Raw genomic sequence first — 14,492 nt, forward strand, 5'->3', positions numbered from 1 at the left:
TACAAAATAATCTCATTTTATAGGCTGATCACAGAATCTGAAAATTTAGAAACTATGGATGTCAGTTAAATTTAATGAAGTGAAGAAGTAAAATATTTATTTTTGTATTGTAGTGGAATAGGAGTCTAAATTGGCATTAAATAAATGGACGTTGTACCCCATCAACGCAGAGGTCAAATAACTACTATAAAACAAACTCACCACTCGTTCACATCAATGAGATCAAGTTGTGCAGCGCCCCCGTGTGGGAAGATGAACTAAGTGTTCCTCTCCTCTTCGCCTCCTCCACTAGGAGGGAGCAAAGTCATTTGCCATATGCTGAGTTTAAGTGCTGTCGGAAATCCTAACCTAACTTTGAAATGAACGACAAAGTGAACGGTAACAGTCATATGGGATTGCAATTGTCGACTAGAACAAATGTGAGCTTTGTGGAAAGTATAAACCAGCAATACTATTCTCTTTTCCATCCAGTTTTATTTTATTTTGCAAATAAAAACACGCTTTTCATCGTGCATGTTAAAAACTTTTCTCCAAACTCTCAATGGTTTATCAGAACAGGAGTTTGGTACAATGTTACACAAACAAGAAACAGGTCCCAAACAGTCTGACTTCACTTCTTCAGAGATGCATTGTGTCCAGCCAGCTGAAACCGGACCGCCCCGTACATTGATTTCCACGGCCCCTCCTGAGCGTACTGTGCAGTCCAGCCCCTCTTGAGGGAGGAGATCACTGGTCAATCGCCAGTTTTACTGCGTTGTCATGTTTCAGAAGGAGTTCAGAAGCTCCGACACCGCCTGACACCATCATTTCATGGATGCACCCAAAGCCTGAGTGCAGAGAGACTCCCCCCCCCTCTCCCACCCTTACTACCAACTTTTGCTCATCTCACTCACTGGTCTCCCTCACCAGGCAGCCCACTCATGGTTTTTGATACTCTATACTGTTTTCATGGGTGAGCATCTCCTTTTGTAGGATTCAGAGTATTTCTTGGTGCAGATCCTCTTGTGGATTGTCAGGATGCAGCTCCGCACGGTTCTTGACGTTAACGTTGTGGACGTGCAGAAGAGAAGGAACCCCTCCAAACATTATGTAAGTTCTCTCCTTGTTCTATCTTTCTGCTATAATGCTGTTAAAGTTGCTTTTATAGTTAACTTCTCAATTTAGGCTCTACAGTGTTGCCATGCAAGCAGCTCTACGGATGGCAATGTCGGTCTGTCGCTCCACCACTGGAATATCTCCACAATAGGATTTAACTTGGCGTTAGATTTTATACAGTGTGTCTTTTTTTGTTGTTGTGATGAATCCTAATGATTTTGGTGATCATCTTAATTTCGTTGTGCCACCATGAGGTTTGGGGCTTTCAGTGAAATGTGGATGGATGGAAGTACCTGACTGTTCAACTAAATAGCGCCACCAACAGGTCAAACTTGCACAAAATTCCTGCTCTATGACCTAATGATTAGCTTTTCATCTTGATTTGTGCTAATTAGATTAGCTCTAAACTAAAGTAGTAAACTTAAAAGCTGCTAAACATCAGCATATTATTTGTATGTTTGCATTCTGACTATGATGGGACGATATACAATATTATTGCGTATCGCGATAAAAACACAGATACATTTATTGTGTTCCATTATCATGATAACTGTAAATTGGGATACTCATGATTATCCTCACATGGCTTGAGTTGAAAAAGCTGTGTAACTCACCAGCATGAAGTCTTGTGTTGATTTTCTCATGTGTTTTGAACAAGGGGACAAGGGGGAGCCGGCGTCTTTTCAGTCATTCCAAAATCCTAAAGTCTGTCACCATGGCTGAAGGCTCGGCCTGCCCATTGTATCCCCCACAAAAGCAGTTAGAGCAGATATGGTGGAAATGTTGTATTATAAATTATTATGGCCAAGATAATTGTGACATGAAGTTTTCATATTGTCCCATGCATAATTCTGACATTAGCATTTAGCACAAAGCTACAGCTTTAGAACATTACACATAGCTGTAGACTGAGACCAACTGAAATCACACATAGTCATCCGTTGTTGCAGTCAAAAATATTGTCAGTGTTTTTAAACTTTATTGTCAATAGTTTTTTATTATTAAAAGGAGGAAAAAGGTCTTTGGGGAAATATGATAATTGCTCCCTTTGGCAGCTGGAGGGGTGTGTCAGTGTTTGACTGACAGCAGCTGGCAGGCTGAGCCCTGGCAGGGGAACTAGATTAACAAACTTGCGTAGGAGGTTGCAAGCCAGCAGTGGCATTGAAGAGTAAGTGCCAGACAGACCGAAGTGATATTTGCAGATAAGTTTACTGTTTAATGTGCTGCAGCTGACCGGCTAATTGGCTAATATGGACTGCAAACCTACATTAGCAGTGCACTTTTCCCCTGTGACTGTTTGGTTGCTTGTTCAACAAACTAATGTGCAGGACAAGATATGTTTAGATAACAAGGACAGTTACTAGGAAAGCTGATCTAGGTTGCTCCAAGTATGTGGTTTAAAATTAAGTTTTTTATTGATTGTATGGAAACAAGTACATCCATAGACAGCAAACTGACAATATTCTGACAAGATAGACTAAGAAATATGGAGTATGAATTTCTCTCTTCTCCCTTTTAACACATGAGATGTGATTTACAGAGCTAATATGTATGGTTTACCAAAAGAACAGACAAAGTAACATGCAATTTAATTTAAGTTATATTTAAAGTATTGTCCAGATTATGTGCTATGGACATAACACAGTTCATAGTCAAAAGGTATTGCAGACAACACTAACACAACATGTTGACAGCAGTTATGCAAATATGTAAAAACATGCTCTCAATTTTAAAAATAAATATTGGACAGTGTGTTGGATGCCCATTAAGCAGCTTCAGCAGAACAATAATTTAATAATAATAATATTTAATTTGCATCAAGTGGCAAAAAGCTCCTTTATCACCCATAAATTGCGGTTAAGCTATTTCTATGACTTAACACATTTTAGACCAGGCTCATGTACTCGTTGCCACATAATATACGTGTCACGTGGAAGGAATCTGTGTACCAGCAGCATATCTTTATAATAGCAAGGGTCATATTGATCTATTTTGCTGGAGGGAATGTGAAATGTTAGCGTCCTCACACCAATATGCAAATCAGGTGCAAGTCCTGCTTTGGCCAGACACATCCCCATGTAAACATCATCAATGGGAAAAAGATCAATTGACTGGGACATGTTGTATATGACTAAAGCTGTATGGACAGACAGGAGGAAGCCCCCACCGCCACAGTAGGAAGGATATTTTTGTGAAGGGTACAACTGAAATGGAATAAAATACTTGCTCCCTAAAGATCTATTGGGTTTTGCATTTGTGATCAGATTGCCAATGAAGAGGTGCTTGCTTCCATTATTGTCTTTGAGGCTTTGGAGATACTCAACTATGTTGTCTGTGTTGGCAAAGACGTCGTCATCGCCATTTAGCATGAAGTGAACTTGTGCACAGTTTCTTTCCATCCATTCAAGGAAGAGTACCTGCTTCAAGGTGAGGTTGAAAAATGATTCATCAAAGTCCCATTGGAGAATGTCACTGTACTCGCGTTGCTCCAGTTCGAGGAGTTTGTTCAGTCTCTCTTTCTCCAAACCATTTTCCATTGTTCCTGAGATGAAGATCCTTCGAATCCACACGCCATTGTGTAGCCTCTCTTTAGCCCAGGTTTTGCGCAGCAACTCTCGGCGTTCGTAGTTCACTGGGGAGCTTTTAATGACCAACAGAAGGAAGACCTCTGCAGAGTCATCAGCTCCTCCACATTTGTCAGGAACGTCTAGTAGCATGGGGAAATGGCGACAGTGATGATAGTAGAGAAAATTTTTAATCACACCAGAAAGAAAGCGGAAGCCTTTGCTGTCCGCAGCAGACTCATTCTTTTCACATTTTCGCCAGGATTGTACAGTGGAGTTGTGTCTTGTGACTGCCTTTGTTCGACAGCCAATCTTTTTCACCTCTTCTTTGAGATGAATGGTTTTGTGATCACTACAGATATAAACAACCGCAAGAAGAGCTCCCAGCAGCAACAGAGTTCTTGCTCTGAATGTTGTCCTTCGAAGTCTGCAGTGAAAAACAAAACAGTTCTCATCAACTGACATAAATTAATATATTGAAGAATAATCAGTTACTAAAGCACTAAGGGATTTAGATAAATTAACGTATAGTCATTGTTAAGATGTGCATACATTACAATTCATTTTGCAGTAAGGGTAACAAGCTGAAACATGATTGCACCCCTATGGAAAAAAAATACTGTTACTGAGCTGATTTCAAGCTGTTGACGAGTGCAAGATATAAATGCACTTTATTTGTGATTTTATTTTAAATCCTAACTGATCCATTAACCTTTTCTGATCCAAAACGATCACAAATGTGTAACTGAAATTATTCAAGAGACAATTATTTCATCTTCCACTGTTATGGTTGAAGTTACACTAGTAAAAAAAACATACTGCTTTGTTAAGATTAGGAAAAGCTTGCTGCCATGGTTAAAAGGCGAAAATGTTGACCAGTGTTAGGAGACCGGATGCAGACAGCGATCTTCCATGCTGGGTTTTCAGTGTTGTAACATTGTTGTGCTACCTTTCCCTTACTTACTCCTGACACTACTTCTCATTATATCTTTGGCCACAAGAGATATCTGCAAACAGTGAAACACCTGAACAATAATACATTTCTATGTTAATGTTGGAGAAACTAGCAAGAGACAGCAACATTTTGAAAGTATCCAGCCAAAGAATTCTCTCTATTCTAGTTCTCGGCATGATTTAAAAAGCCAAACTGATTATACACTATAGTTGGATCTCTTGCTTTATCCAACCTCTTTTTTGTCATAGCCTTGTTTACTTCTGTATTTCTTTTCTTGCTTTGTTTGGCTCCACTTTCTCTGCCATTCTTTTAGCAATATGTCTGCTTAGCCTTATTGACAGGTTAACAAGCAGGTAGGCCAGCCATAGATGATGTTATCGCCTGGGCTTATTATAGGCCTGCGACAGCCACAGATACTGAATTTCTTCTTCTTTTCTCTTCATTTGATTTATGACATGAAGAAATTGTGTGAAGAAATTGCCTACCTTAGCTTTAAGGTGGAAAAGTATGATACTTGAATACTTTCACAAGTGAGCGAAATGGGGAAATCAAAATGGCAGAAAGGAATGTATCATTCTGTGCCAGACCTTGGAAACCAGTAAAACGTGTCTTCTCGGGAAAGTTGGACAGTTGGTAGTCATTTTTCTCATTAGTCATTCAAACATTAATAGTTTGTGAAACATTTGAACAGGTTCTTCATAAAGTGACTAATCATCATAATATTTGGTATCACCAATGCTGTGCCACAATGTTATTGTGACAGCAAGAAATAAAGGACTAACTAGCGTTACCTCTTACTTGTATGCCTTGAAAGAAAGCGACACTGTTAAATACTTACTGGTTCTCTTTAAACTTTTTAAATAAAGCATCTTAGCTTGTTTACACAATGTTAACACAATTTTCACTTAGTAGACAACAGTTATTACCTGAACATATTTGTTGATCAGTGTGAGTGTGTGGTGAGTATCCCTTTGAAAGACAGCCTTTGCAGATTGACGGCAAATATGATGTACAGGCTACCTGTCACATTTTCCCCCTACGTTTAGCCAGTCAGGCATCATTATAGTAGGTTGTCAGGATTCGCAGAGAATAAAACAGGTGGAGCTTACAGAAAAAAAAACATAGTGACGCGTTAAAGTTGCTAGGCAGGTAACAATTACTGTCACTGCTCTGCTATGCACCCTGCTGGATACAGGCCAGACCCCCCACCCCCGTGTCAGGGCTGCTTCGCTCTCAACTGCCAGTTGTGACAATTGCATATTTTTTGCAATTGTTACTCTGCTAGATATATTAATATAATGATTAATATAATCATTGTATATCACAGGCCTGTAGATTTACGCCTATTGTTTGTTTAACAGGGGATCTCCCAGCTGCAAGTCAAACAAATTACATACCATCTGTACTGCCAAGAATTTGTGAGGTTTCTGTGCTACAAATGGGCAGACAATGGGCAGAATAGTTTGACATTTTGGGCTCACTCACTTCCTTCCTGTCAAAGCTAGGTTCTTAATTCAGCTTAGCATAAAGACAAAGACATTAAAGGAGATACTTAGTGCGAAACTGCATGAATAGTAAAAGTGATCGTTCAGAAAAGTCCAATATCCCAAGAGAGAAACATAACTTACTACTACAGTACATTAACCCATTAAAAACCCAGTATGGAGCCCTCACTTCTAAACCTTTGCTGCCCATTTGTTGATGGGAAGATGGTAGCAATCTGGTCATGAGTGAAAATTTTGTGCCAATCCATCTGGTAGCTGTTGAGATATTTCACTGGATAAATTAAAACTCTGACCTGCTGGTGGATCAACACTGGGCCACCACTTTGGTCCACACTGAAATATTTCAACAACTATTAATTTATTTAAAAAATACTTAAAAAAAAAAAGAAATAGTGCCAACACACTAAAGGGATGGGGAACACAGTAAACACTATTCCTGTTAAACATCAGCATGTTAGCATTGTCGTTGTGAGCATTAACATTAGCATTTAGCACAAAGCTGCTGTGCCTAAATGCAGCCTCACAGAGCCACTGGTCTTGGTGCTGTCTTGATGACTTGGGCAGTCAGATCCAATGAGCCACGAGACATGTCTCAGCGGGACTGCAAAAATCAATTAGTCCATCAGGTACAATTGGATTAATTAACCTGAGAGTTTGGATCAATTGCATCATCCATCTCCTGCTGAGGGAGGCTCCCTGAGGCCTCTAAACCTAGGGCACAGACTTTCCCTTGGGATGGATGCCCGAGGTGAGGGTGGACTGGGAAGTCCCCTTGAGGGAAGAAGAGGGGGAAAAAAATAAAATCGCATTAGCTATGAGCTAAGCAACTAAAAATGCTTATCCGGTTTGAGAGAGGAAAGAAGCAACCCTTTGTCTTTTGTCCCCGCTGTTCAAGTGTGACTTCCTTCCAGGGACTCGTGGCACTGGAGCCAGATGCTGCATGGCAACTAATCCTTGTTTACATACATTTCCAGAGGGGGAGAGATCATTTCAGGAGAGATGAGATCCAATGGAAAGTCTTCAGTCTGTGCAGTTTACTGCATGATCAACCTGGTTATACAGACTTTAATATTTAGAGTAGAACATGTGCTCAGCTATGAAGTATATGACCCCCAGCCATTGTAATTTTATGCCGATGAGCCCACACATTATATATTATGTAATCCTTTTGCATGAAATTTCAAAAGGCTCATGAGGTATCAGTAATGTTACCTATAGTGTTGCATGAAAATAACACATTAATTAACTCGTAATGTGCTATCTCAGATTGTTCAGACATCAACATGGTTCACTGTTCTTTTAGGATGTATCTTGACCTCACACAGCCTCACTTTGAGCCATGCTATTGCCTAAATTCAGAGTGTTTGGTCATGCTGTCTGTATCTAATTAGCGAGCTGCTGGAGAACTTGTTTCGCCCTGCTAGGCAGTCTTCCTGTAATGAACTGTGTGCAGAATGACGACTACATTTCAGACTAGTAACTGATGTCCTTGCAGATTGCCACCATATGTTTAAATGCTGCTTTTGTAAACACTTGTGCCATGTGCTTAGATGGAAATGCATTAGGTGCAGCCATCTGTTTCCGAACCTCGGGGCGTGCACAGTTGTTTGTTGGCCCTTTATTGTTGAGGCAAGTAGAGAATTTATTTTGGGAAAACCTCCGGCAACAGTGTTTTGTTCTAAGTAAATGATGTCAGCCAAGAAAATAATATTCCCATTTCAGGACAACGACGAGTGTTCACTCGTACAAACACATTATTGTCATTATTACTGGTGATGACGGTGATAAAAGTGCTGGAAGTTGGGAGCATCATTTTTTTTCCTGAGACAGTGGACTCACTGAAGTCACTGGAATGCAACCTTGAAGCTTTTTGTTATCAGCACCATGGAATAGTTAACTTGTTCTGAAGTCACATTCGATCAGCAGCATTTAAAAACACAGATGTAATTCATTATAAATGTTTTTTATGGCATAATACTTGAAATCTATTGGCCCTGCCATTGACCCTAGTTGACTTTGCAATGTGTGATGGAAACAAATTAACTTAATGAGTTTATCTGACCTTTGATGACCTCTTCAAGTTAAATCAGGAGGGAATGCACTTTGTGTCATTAGAGCAAGTCAAGCTGAAGTGCTGCTGTTGTGTCTTTGACAAAGTGACTTCCTAATGGACCTTTTTTGTTTGTGCTTGTCTTTCTCTCATTAGGTGTACCTCATCAACGTGACTTACTCAGACTCCACCTCCCATGTCATCTACAGGAGATACAGCAAATTCTTTGACCTACAGGTATGTTATACTGGAAAATGAACTACATAGTCCTAAAGTCACTTACATACATGAGCGGTTTAAGTTTTAAAAATGTATATTGTGTGTTGAGAATGGCCTGAATAAGTCTTCTTCATATTAAAGTCAGTGAGGTCAGTTTGACCTTTTGGTCACGGCTTTCTGTTCAGCTGCTGGCAGGCGGTATGCTCACTGAAAGGTCTCATTTAAGACGACTGGAGCCTGCTTGGAAAAAGGGAAATAGGGGAAATCCAGTCAGCAGATGCAGGAAGAAAACATGAACTCAGTCAGTATGCAAAATACAGCATGGCAGAAAGTTATACCTCAGGATTTCTGAGGGAACTAGTAGCCTCCTGTGAAATCTTTGTATTTCCTATCAGTGACTAAAGTTTACATTTTAAGCACACAGGGCTTTGTCTGAACCAGAGTTGTTGTCGTAACCTAAGCAACAGTGTGACGGGTTTCAACCTAAATAATACCTTATCAAGCGTTCTTCTTGTAAAAAAACTGTCTCTGGCTCGTCTCTGATAACCCTCTCTACCAGACTGCACTCTACAGCGCTGCGGCTCTGGTGGGCTGGCTGTGTTGAAGGCAGCAGAGGAAACCCTTTGTTCTGTGGTCTCTTGCTAATAGCCAGGAAAATTTTGCCCTAGTCTGTTTGATGGAAACAGAGCTTCTCTCCTGTCTATGTAAACATTAGTCTTGTCCATAGATCCCTGCTGCCGGGGTGTGTTTGTCTGGCCACGGTAATCCGTGAAGAACAACAGTCTGCAGCTGTCCATACAAAACGGGTGGGGATATTATGTTTTATCTACCCTATATGAACATAGTAATATAGGTGAAAGATGAGTGAAATAGTTGTCGACAATCTATGATTACTACTGGATTGAACAGGTGTAAAAAAAAACCAACATGTTGTTTAGATAATGCAAGGACCAATCCCAGAAAGCACTGGATATAATAAGGAGGAAGTTGTGATCAGGAAAGAGTTGGTGGTTGGGGTGTCGATCAGTTTTGGAGCCTTGGATTTAAAGACTGAAAGGAAGCTTTCCTGTGGAAGTCTAGTTAAGACAACTATTTAACTGCTGTGCATCTCCTTAATGATTTTAATGATGTTGAGCAATGACGGTCTGTATTCCCCAGGCAGAAACTGAGCTTTCGTTTGGGTCTGCCAACTGACACCTACAATCTCTACACAGTGCTCTGTCTTCGTAGCACAATTGTGCGCTTCATGTTGCGTCGAAGCTGACCGAGAAAAAAATGCATTTGACACCCATGGCCCTTGACAAATGTGACCATGATCTCATCTGACAACCATTAATTTTGAATTCAGAAAAGCCTAGTAAGGTCGCAGAACAAGTAACGCCTTTTAAGCACTGGCCGATCATTCTTATTGTGTCCAACATCAGTCAGTGCTTTACAGCTGGTCATATAAAACCCCTCGTCAACAACAGGCAGCTTTGCTGTTTGTCTTTAAAGGATGAAGTATCCATTTTCATTGCCAAATGGATGTCCAAAAGTGCACTCACTGCTAATGTTTCAAACCTCTCCAGGGCTCATAACTACTCCTCTGGGAAGCAATTATCATAAATGATCAGGATACCATCTTCTTTTTATCTGACTCCTTCTTATCGTCTTTTCTGCTAACCTAAAGTTAAATGTGGTGTTTTTAAGTTAAGCACATTGATTCCTTAAAGACATTTGTTTTCATGCTGAATACTGCTGAGCCTGGATTCCACCGAATGCTGTTTCTGGTGTTAGAGGGAAATGTTTTTGGCAAATGTTTGACATGAGCAGAATTGGTCAGTGTGTCAAACAGAGTTTACCATCAGAGAGAAGTGCGTGAGCCCCCTCCACACCCTTCAACCACAGAGCACATGGGTCACAGCATTCCTCAGGGGGATTGTGGAGTGTGCAAGCTGGCCTGGTTTCCTTTTGGACAGAAACCTCTCCAAAAATCCCTTAGTCGTCATTATTTTTGTATTGCGAAATTGGACCAGGGTCAGCTCTACTCTGTCTGCAATATAATGTGTCTGGCCTACATTCTCGACATAAGATGGGACCTAAATAAGTTTTTTTTTTTTTTCTTTTTTTTTTGTCAAACCTAGACTGCTTTGCAGGCAAATGTGGCAAGACAAACTAATAGCTGAAAATAGTCTGTATTCCACTGATTTAGCATTTAACATTGTCGGACTCATGATGGACAATTTAAAAAAAGTATCCAAATCTATGCAGCAGAACCAGATATTGTTTTTTTCATTCCACACATTCTTCTTCCTTCTTAAAACCTGATCCCTAAATTAACCACAATACAACTCAGCTGCCAATAATTTGGTCAACCTCAGATTTTTGTCATTTTCAAACTGGAAGTCTTTAACCCCAATTGATGCTGACTCAAGTGACATCAGTTAAGGCAATTTCACTGGAGCAACGCTCGGTTTTGTGCAATTTCTTTTCATATCTGTTAGCAGACTTTGACCGGGTTAATTTTCAGAATGAATAAACTCATTAAAGTCAATTGAGCCTGTGGGTTGCAGAGATGAACATCCCAAAGATATTTCAGTGTTGCAGCAATCCAGTACCAGAGGATATGTAAAATGTAAGTTTATGTAACTTGTTTCTGATAATGATGACAGTGCAGCTTTTGTACAATAAAATGTGATTCCAAGTCAATCTGAGACACTTCATGACCAAGAGGGTTGTTGCATCATAATCTCCCTGCAGTAAACAACTGTCAAGCAGATGTCAAAACACAACCCAGAGATGGGATCAGATTGTTTTCCCACTCAAACATTCCCCCCAACTCCCCCTGTCTGAGATTCCTCTCAGAGTAGCTTCTTTGTCTGCTGTTCAGTGCAGTGTCTCTTTGTCTGTTCCTCCCTCCCTACTCCTGCGAGTGCAATTAAGTTTAAATGCTTCAAATGATTATCATTACAGTGCACAGAAGCTGTTTGGGTTTTTCCTGTCACCATAATTCATGTCCTCTAGGCCATGATGCTAAAATAGAGATATGTTCGATGATTGAGTGTTTGTTGTGTCTTCCTCAGGCGTTTATTCACCATGCTGATTATCGAGTGTGTAAAAAGAGATTATGATTACATCATAGCACCTGTTGCTACATGGATATGATCATTTCCCAGTGGGAACACTTGGCTGACTCTGCAGCTCAGTACACTGAAGTATCCTGTGCAGAGTTTAGGAAAGCAATGTAAAGTAAATACAGCATCTGGGGTCCCTGAAGCCTCTGAATTAAAGGTATATGAAATGTGAGGTGTTTTGAAGTGTTTTCCCTTAGACTTTTGTCCGAAGTAGTTTTGGTTGTTGCCATAGAAACGACTTTCACACCTGACCCGTCGAGCTGTGAGTGTATCAAGGCGGGTCCCCGGGGAGGTGATGTCACCATCGCTTCTGGATGAGTGGCCTCTCCGTCAGCCGAGGTGGTTTCTGAAGGTGTTGAGTGAACTCTCCCATCTTTGAGGGAGTATACCGCTACAACCAGCTGGAAGGCTGATAACATGATGAGTGTGCAGCTTAGTGTGTCAGACAAACAATACAGTTGCCAAAGCACTGTTAGAAAAACTGGGATTTTTGGAAATTACAGCCTATTGCCGTAGTATTCCAAAGAAAAACAGCCTGGTTTGTATATATATTTAATGTCTTGCCTTTTCAGTTTTAGGAGCATAAAACTCTGCTGTGCATGTTTAAGTGCAGGTGTGGTTAACCATGGCTGTTCTTTATTCTCAGCCCTTTTACTTGGCCTTTAAACCACAATAATGATGGCTATCCTCTTCAAAAGAAACCATTTCTTGTTAGCTGTCTATATTTCAGAGGAGGGGGGAAATACCATGCCATGCCCTGAGAGACATTTTGAGATTCAGCAAAGGCAGCAGATGAGTGAAGAAAAGAAAGAACCACAAGAGGAGAAAACTAAACCACCTCTTACTGGAGAAGTCCCACAAACAACTTCTGCAGGCCCAGACAGAGTGGATCCAACTTTACCCTCCAAGCCTGATTCTGTTTGTCCACCTGGTTGTTTTTGGCTTAGCTTAGACCAAGACTAGTCTCCTGGTCTCCTCCTCCCAGTGTAGTGTGCTTTAGCTTGACGCTCTCAGTCTTCGCTGTTTAACTAAGCACATCTGGAACGAGGCAAGGCAGAACGAACAAAGGCGGGGCTACATCTGGATTTCGAGCAAGCTGTTACTTCAGGATGCTCTCATGTGCGTTCATGTTATTGCTGTGATTTATTCCAAGAGGAAACTAGAAACTCTTGTCCGCGATACAGACACATACTTAATGCATTGGCAATGCACGTTTTTTTTTCAGCACTCAACAAAACATCCTACACAATATAGCAAATGTTCCTTGTACACATGGGACAGATGCACGCATACAGTACATGTCTGTGCTGACACATGCTGAAACTGTTACACTTAGAAGGAAACAGTTGTATGCTGTCATCGTAAAAGACTTGACACAGTATCTATTTTTTCTGTCTGTTTCACTTTATATCTCTCAATACATCGAACCAGTAAATGGTCTGCAGTGTCAATTGTTAACATCAAAGTGTTAATTATCTCCATGGATGTCTTTTTAATCTTCTTAAGTGGAACTTGGTTTTGATTTTTATTTCCAGATAAGTGTGGGTGACCTTGTCTGCTGCTCCAGAGATCAAAGTAAAACTGTTTGTAGTTGCATGACACTAGCCCTTCATACAATATGTAATTACACCCTGTGTTAAACTCATGTACCATAACAAGGAGGTTGACTGTTCCTGGAGAGTTTGCAACCGCCTTTTTTTGTTTCTATTCTCATCTCAGATTGCTCCACTTTCAACTTTGACTGATAAAATTGGGGTAGATAAAAGACAGTTCATGTGGTTTGGCCAATAAGCAGTCATATGATAATAATTGCTTGTCATTTATGTTGGCATGTGTCTTTTTCATGGCAAACAAAGAAGCGTGTTTTCGAGTTTTGCTGCACAGCTCACTCTTTACTTTCTCCCTCACTTGTGCAGATGCGAATCCTTGACAAATTCCCGATTGAAGGAGGACAGAAGGACCCCAAAAAGAGGATTATTCCTTTTTTGCCAGGTGATGAACAGAATGCACCATAACATGCACAACACTTGGATCAATTTTATATTCATCAAATAAACTGCAAGTACAAGCTCAAGAAGGGCCTTCAGACATTTTCACACACAATCGATGTTTGTTCGTCCTCCTACAGACTCCATAGCGTTGCCTACCACATCTCATTGTATTATTAAATGCTATACTCCACCCTGGCCAAATCAAATTGTGGTCTGCCATGGCAGTGGGAGGCTAGCAGAGAGGGATTTTTCTAATCTGATAAACTCATTGTGGGCCAGAGCAGAGGAGAGCTTGAAGAGATTCTTTGTTGGACAAGAAGTCTGGCCAGCACTGTTTTGATCTCTCTGTAAGCCAGACATGGGGTGAACTGTATTCGATTACACACGGCAAATAGTGTGCACAGTTTAGGAGGCTTCATGCATTTAGACACTAATATTAGCAGTCAGTCTACTGCGACTTATAAAGTGAGAATTGCCGGTAAGAGGGGAAAAGTAACTTTTTACACCTGCTCCCGTTCATTTATGGATTAGAAGAGCATTTTGAGTTCTTCTGTTTTTAGAATCAAGACAGTATTAATAAAGATTTAAAACACCTCTTCTTTAGTATGTCATGTCAAATGAAGGGAAAAAACACTTAATTTCTACAGCTGGACTTCACAGTGAAAACATTTGAACTATTTTCCACAGTAGGGGCAAGAGAAGTTTTCCATATATGGGTAATAAGTTTACGTCCCATCATCAATACTGATCTCCCTTTTAATTTTAATACATTTGATTATCTGAAGTTTTAATTGTGGTATTTTTTAATGTTTTTCGAGATGTGAGTACAACTGACAGTGCTGTGTTTTTCCTCAGGTAAAGTCTTGTTTCGCCGGAGTCACATCAGAGATGTAGCCGTCAGAAGGCTGAAACACCTGGATAATTACTGCAAAGTAAGACAAAGGCTGTATGTCTCATGATGTCCTCAGAACTGTTTTTTGAGGCCTTAGTGACCTTCTTG

At 40.4% G+C, this 14,492-nt stretch overlaps 2 protein-coding genes across 3 annotated transcripts in view; one reads left to right on the top strand and one right to left on the bottom strand.

Annotated features, from left to right (window-relative positions):
- The first annotated feature begins 678 nt into the window (after positions 1 to 678).
- sh3pxd2ab (SH3 and PX domains 2Ab) overlaps positions 679 to 14,492 on the top strand; it is a 51,167-nt gene continuing 37,353 nt past the window's right edge. The window contains exons 1-4 of one of the 2 annotated variants that reach the window (XM_051375534.1): positions 679 to 1,089; positions 8,326 to 8,406; positions 13,418 to 13,493; positions 14,348 to 14,424. In XM_051375534.1, coding sequence (XP_051231494.1) covers positions 1,018 to 1,089; positions 8,326 to 8,406; positions 13,418 to 13,493; positions 14,348 to 14,424 — 306 coding nt within the window. In that variant the 5' untranslated portion in view covers positions 679 to 1,017. The remainder of the gene's footprint in view (positions 1,090 to 8,325; positions 8,407 to 13,417; positions 13,494 to 14,347; positions 14,425 to 14,492) is intronic. The other variant, XM_051375542.1, reaches the window with a different exon arrangement.
- LOC127349723 (N-acetyllactosaminide beta-1,3-N-acetylglucosaminyltransferase 3) lies at positions 2,487 to 5,684 on the bottom strand. The gene is made up of 2 exons (XM_051375581.1): positions 5,541 to 5,684; positions 2,487 to 4,086 (listed from the first exon to the last, which is right to left on the bottom strand). Exons 1-2 carry the CDS (start codon positions 5,546 to 5,548, stop codon positions 2,964 to 2,966), a joined length of 1,131 nt encoding a protein of 376 aa, XP_051231541.1. The 5' UTR covers positions 5,549 to 5,684; the 3' UTR covers positions 2,487 to 2,963.

Source organism: Dicentrarchus labrax, unplaced genomic scaffold (genome assembly GCF_905237075.1).
Source record: "Dicentrarchus labrax unplaced genomic scaffold, dlabrax2021, whole genome shotgun sequence".
In the NCBI taxonomy this organism is placed as follows: Eukaryota; Metazoa; Chordata; class Actinopteri; family Moronidae; genus Dicentrarchus; species Dicentrarchus labrax.